Source organism: Xenopus laevis, chromosome 7L, assembly GCF_017654675.1.
Source record: "Xenopus laevis strain J_2021 chromosome 7L, Xenopus_laevis_v10.1, whole genome shotgun sequence".
Taxonomy (NCBI): domain Eukaryota; kingdom Metazoa; phylum Chordata; class Amphibia; order Anura; family Pipidae; genus Xenopus; species Xenopus laevis.
The window spans coordinates 73,199,453-73,205,452 of NC_054383.1; the positions used below are offsets into that span (position 1 = coordinate 73,199,453).

The window sequence follows — 6,000 nt, forward strand, 5'->3', positions numbered from 1 at the left end:
GCACAAACCACAATAAATTCAAACTGAAATTGCTATCTCTCCCATCGATTTATACAGGACCTTGACAGGTCTGTTATGGCGGATTTTCAGATTCGTGCTTTTTGCAGCATTGGGGTATAATAAATCTCAATGAGGTTTTTTTTCCATGAAAAATTTGAGTTTTTGCCTCAAAAAGCCTGGATGGATAAATTTGCGGTTTAGTAAAGTCTGTTCATCAGCATCTATAAATGTCCTATTTTATATGAGATCGGTTTTCATACCATGGTCCTGTAGAGAGGCACGGTATTTGACACCTATTTATCTTCCTGTGCAAGAACAGACCCCATTGTATTCTACACAACTTATCTGTTTTGTAAGCATTCCCTTATTCTGCTTGAATGGCTGCCTCTATGGTTACATAGCAGTTTATTTATACAAACTATAGCGGTGTTTCTAAAGCAAACACACAGTTTTACCAGTACAGTGTAATAGTACATTATATTTAAATGCACAGAAGAAATGCTCTCAGTTTTTGCTGTTACTGTTCCATTAAAGGCCTTGAGCTTATTACCAGAGAAACCGTAATAATTTACAATGCTTGCCCAAAAATGTTAGTATACCACCCACACTTTAAGAGGTTGCTTATGGAAACCAGACACTCTAGGGTGTTATTTATTTAAGTCCTAATGCCAAAAACGCGGGAAAAAAAATGATTATACCCCAAGGATGGAAAAAGTCCGAATCCAAGAATCCAAAAATCCATCATCTCAGACCTGCCGAGATTTTATGTAAGTCAATTGGAGAAGTTCTGAAGATATCCTGTACTGCACTTGGTTTCGTGAGCAAAATACAAACAATTTGTAGGATTCAAATTTTCAGATGATTTTCGAGTTTTTGCCCGCACTGGAATTTTTCAGGAAATATTTATTATTCGGGGGAAATAACCCATGCAGTTTTGGTTGGAGTATATTTCAGAAAATAATGAGTTGAATTCAGGTTTTGATAAAAAAAAAAACCCTGGATATTTTCTACATCATAAAATGATAGTCATCCATTAATAAAGTGTCTGTAAATCGCAGCATAAAGTGGCACAGTGAATCCCTCAGCATAATAACATTAGCCCCATTTATTCAGAGCATATTGACCACTTTGCTGAACACATTCTTCAAGAATTGTATTCTTCCACAAAATTAGGGGGTGCAAACGGAAAGCACCACTGTAGAGAAGATACATTTGGCTTACAGTAGAAGGAGCATGGGTGAAATAGATAAGGGGTCTGTCCATGTTATTTGCTGTGCATTAAGAGCACCAATCTCTGCCTGCTGTTGTTGACATAGCTTTGTGAGTTCTGTGAACCTACTGGTATGACGAGTTTTTAGTCTGTTGGCCGAACTGCAAGATAAGCCATCCAATTAAAAGCATTACTGGAGCCTCCAGGGTATGCTGGGACCGTTTGCAAGGCTGTGTCATGCGACAGGTGGGAGCAGAGTGTTCTGTGTCCAGATTATTTTCATGTGACCAGAATGAAACAAAGTGTCTCATGCAATTCCCATGCCCGGTGGGTTTGAAATGTGCAGGACAACTGGCAAATGGTACAGATTATAAGACAGGCAGACTTTTAATATTTGTACATTTCTCCCTATAGAAACCCACAACAGGAATGCTGGCCATCACATTCGCTCTTCACTTCTGTGACACAGTTCACATAGCCGGTTTTGGGTACCCTGCTCTCACCAATAAAAAGCAACCCATCCACTACTATGAGAAGGTGACCCTGAAGTCCATGGCTGTAAGTTTCTATATTTATATAATGCAACTTTTTCTTTGTAATCAAATGGAGTTTACACTCATTTCCATTTAATATCATAATGTCATTATATAAGGCGGACAGTTTAGCACCCCTGGGTACAATGTGGCTCATTATTTATCTGTGTTCTTTTCTCGGTTCTTGTATAGGTGTCTGGGCATAACATTACCCTAGAAGCTCAAGCAATAAAAAGTCTTCTTCAGCAAAGGATTATTTCCAATTTGACTTACTTCTGAATGTGTTCATCTCGCACTTTGGAAACTGTAAAGCTATGGCAATACCTACTAGAAACACACAAGATGGATTCTGTAATGCCATGAAGTAAATGAAGACATAATGAATGTCCCCAGTGGATATGTTTTTAATCATTGTGGACCAAATGAAGACAAAGTATATTAGACAGAATGCAGAAGGTTTTCTAAACACTTTTCTTGGACTTTTTGTTTTTTAACTCAACAGACATTTTGTAAAAAAAAAAAGAAAAGAAAAAAAATGAACAATTTAATATTTATTTGGAAATGTATGCACTGGTACTGTCAATACCAACAATACGTGAAGAACACTTGTTAAGAACAGAAGATCAACATATATGAAAAACTAAAGTACTTATTAATGACCTGATTCCAAGTTTATTGCACATTTATTATTTAATTTGTTTTAATCATTATTATTATAATTATAGAAGATTGAATGTTTGGCTCCTGTTTGGCCTGTACAAAATGCAAAAGAATGAGTCCCGGGATTGAGGTTCCCCCAAAGCCAGACAGAGAATTCTGTAAAAGAAAAGAAAAAACAATTTAAAAATAATGAAACAAAATAACTTTTAAGAGTATTAAATAAGGGGCGGGCCTCCTTTTTTTAATGTGCCATTTCCTTCTGTGTATGATGTTGTTAAAATCCAGAAAATTACCCATATTAAGAATAAAATGGGTGATAAATAACATTTCTATGAAAATAGCTGATGTGTTATCAAGGTTTTACCATTGCTGTTTGATGTTTGGGAGTTTTTCTTATGTTTTATTAAGTGGCATTGGTATACTGTGAGTCCATACGTGTCCCATTTTATTTTAAGACAACATTTACTTGAAAATCTTATACACAGGGCCATGTTTATGAAAGTGTTATAAAAGAGCACCCGCGGTCCCATAGAGTGAAATACATCCACTTACTATTCACTGGTATAAGGATTTTTATGGACATATTTTTTAAAAAGTGACTTTCAGCCTAAAGGTCTGTTGGGGCATATCAAAGAGTAAAACAGCCGTTTAACACAGTTTGCCAGAGGGAATTTTCACCATAGCTGCATTGGATTTATAGATGCATATTTATCAAATGATGAAAAAGCAACCAAAAAACTGTATAACGTGGATATTTTCTAGTTAGTAGTGCAAAGTCTAAAGCAATATGACTTGCAGAGTAAATTGAAAACTACTTCCTACAAGTGATGAGCAAAATGTATCAGCAGGTATGGATTCCTGCCAAAATTATGCAATTCTTGAAAATGCAGGTATGGGACCTGTTATCCAGAATGCTCAGGACCTGGGGCTTTCCAGGTATGGATCTTTCCCTAAATTGTATCTCCATACCTTAAGTCTACTAGAAATTCATTAAAACATTAAATAAACCCATAAGGGTTGTTTTGCTTCCAATAAGGCTTAATCAAGTACAAGGTACTGTTTAATTACTATAAAGAAAAAGTATATCAATTTTGTAAATTTGAATTATTTCGATAAAATGGAGTCTATGGGAGGTGGCCTTTCCTTAATTCAGAGCTTTCTGGATAATGGGGTTCCAGATAATGGGTCCCTTAACTGTATTTTTGTGAAACCTCCAAAAAAAATGCTGTGAAAATCTTCACAGCGAAAAAATACCCATAGACTCCATTGTATTCTGCACATAATAAGTTGCTTTTTCTAAAAAAAAGTCACCACGGAAAAAACACCCATAGACGTAAATGTGTTTCACAGATTTTTGACTGTTTCTCTGATTTTTCAATGGTTTCGCTAATTTCTCAGTGAAGTGGGACAGATTCGCTCATGACTACTTCCTACCACTACACTGAAATGAGTGCTGAGATGCTTGCAACATTACTCAGCAAGTGCAACTGCTTTAGACTTTTCACTACTAGTTACTGTACAAATTGGAATTGGATTTAGTTTTACTGGTACAACTTGTGGATAAAGAGCAGCAGATCTCAAGGTGTATCTGGATTTGTTGCACACACCAAATTGAATTAATGTATTGATATTCTAATTTGTAAGTGGTCAGCAAGTTATGTGCACATTGTTTCTAGGCACCAGAAACAATGTGCACAGAAACAGAGGAACCACAGTAAAATAGACAAGCTGTTTTATAATATTAAATTTAATAAATGAGCAGTTTTTTTACCACTGCTTTCTTCTAACATGCTGCCTCAAACAACTGAAAATAAAACATGCTAACAAGTTGTGTTCTTTATTTGAAAGTGCACTATATAGATTGAATTCTGAAATACATTTTTGGCCCATGTTCAGAAATGATGATGAAGGCGCATCCATAACCCATCTGGAATGTCACCTTTTCCCCTCTGCCTATTACACCATATGTTTTATTAGGTGATCTTGATATTATGTAACCATACTCAAAACTCAACACTATCGAAGGTTGTTGGGTGAATTAAAATGAGACATAATATTTACTGGTGATTATCATAATGCTTCCAAATGTTTAAATATGAAAAAATATTTAAAGCCATATCTATGGTTTTTACAGAGAAATCATTTCATGAGAGCTTGGAGGAATTGGAGACACTCCATTATAAAACACAAGGGCATCTTCCCAGGGCCCACTGAGCCACAATGTTTTTTTTTTTTTTTAATTAAAATGTTTTGCCCTCCCTCCTTACACCCCTTGCCACCACCATCACTGCCTTCACTGCTGCTCTCCTCACCCCTGCAACACTAAGTCTTCTGTTCTTTGCTGAAGACCCACGAGTTCTACTGTGGAACGTATAGCCATCTTGGGTTTTTCAGAGGTAAATGAAGTAGGCAGGCAGAGACAGTTCCAATCAGCTTTGGAAGCACAAGAAAAAAAGAAAAGAAAATTTGCTACTGTTATTCTGCCTGTGTATGTGTAGGATGACACTTTTCATCTTTCCACTGATCTTACTGGCATGTCAGGATTTAATTGGCTTTTTGTATCTTACTGGCATGTGTAGAGTTGATGGAATTCTTAGTGGACATCTTTCAGTGGTCTTACGTGTGGAGTTAAAGGAAAACTATACTCCCAAAATGAACACTTAAGCAACAGATAGTTCATATCATATTAAGTGGCATATTAAAGAATCTTACCAAACTGGAATATATATTTAAGTAAATATTGCCCTTTTACATCTCTTGCCTTGAGCTACCATTTCGTGATGGTCTCTGTGCTGCCTCAGAGATCACCTGACCAGAAATACTTCAACTCTAACTGTAACAGGAAGAAGTGAGGAAGCAAAAGACACAACTCTGTCTGTTAATTGGCTCATGTGACCTAACATGTATGGTTTGTTGGTATGTTTGTGAGTACAGTGAATCCTACGATCCCAGGGGGCGGCCCTTATTTTTTAAAATGGCAATTTTCTATTTATGATTACCCAATGGCACATACTACTAGAAAAGTATATTATTATGAAAATGGTTTATTTACATGAAGCAGATTTTACATATGAGGTGTTTTATGCAATATCTTTTTATAGAGACCTACATTGTTTGGGGTGTATAGTTTTCCTTTAATGGAGTGTTCACTGGTAATTTTTCAGTGATCTTATTAGCCATTAGCCATTCCTACAATGATTATACTGGCACAGCCATACCCGTCAACCCCCCCCCCATTTTCTCTGGAGTTACCTGATTTTACCCTCCCCCCATTTCCCATCACTAATAGGAATTCCTGGTCTCTCCTGCTTTGAAGTTCACAGCTGCTTATCCATTTTATTTAGAAATTATACTAGGGTAGCTAAAGTTAATATGCCCCTTTATTAATTATACTGGCACACCTGGGTTAGGTTTTGGTTAAATGGATGTGGTATTTAGTATGGCCAAAAACTGGGCATGCACAGCATGGATAATAGGGACCTGTCTTCTGTTGAATCTTTGCCTAGGGCCCACCAAGGCCTTAAAGCGGCCCTGGTGTATCATAACAGCTATACAGGACAGACTGGCCCTAGATATTGTAGAATAAGTGCATAAAAT

The 6,000-nt window shown here is 36.6% G+C and overlaps 1 protein-coding gene across 9 annotated transcripts in view; it reads left to right on the forward strand.

The window, feature by feature from the left end:
• st3gal4.L (ST3 beta-galactoside alpha-2,3-sialyltransferase 4 L homeolog) overlaps positions 1-2,727 on the forward strand; it is a 97,088-nt gene extending 94,361 nt beyond the window's left edge. For 8 of the 9 annotated variants that reach the window (XM_041568568.1, XM_018224618.2, XM_041568569.1 and 5 more), the window contains 2 exons: positions 1,625-1,768; positions 1,936-2,727. In XM_041568568.1, coding sequence (XP_041424502.1) covers positions 1,625-1,768; positions 1,936-2,022 — 231 coding nt within the window. In that variant the 3' untranslated portion in view covers positions 2,023-2,727. The remainder of the gene's footprint in view (positions 1-1,624; positions 1,769-1,935) is intronic. The other variant, NM_001095993.1, reaches the window with a different exon arrangement.
• Positions 2,728-6,000: the final 3,273 nt, after the last annotated feature.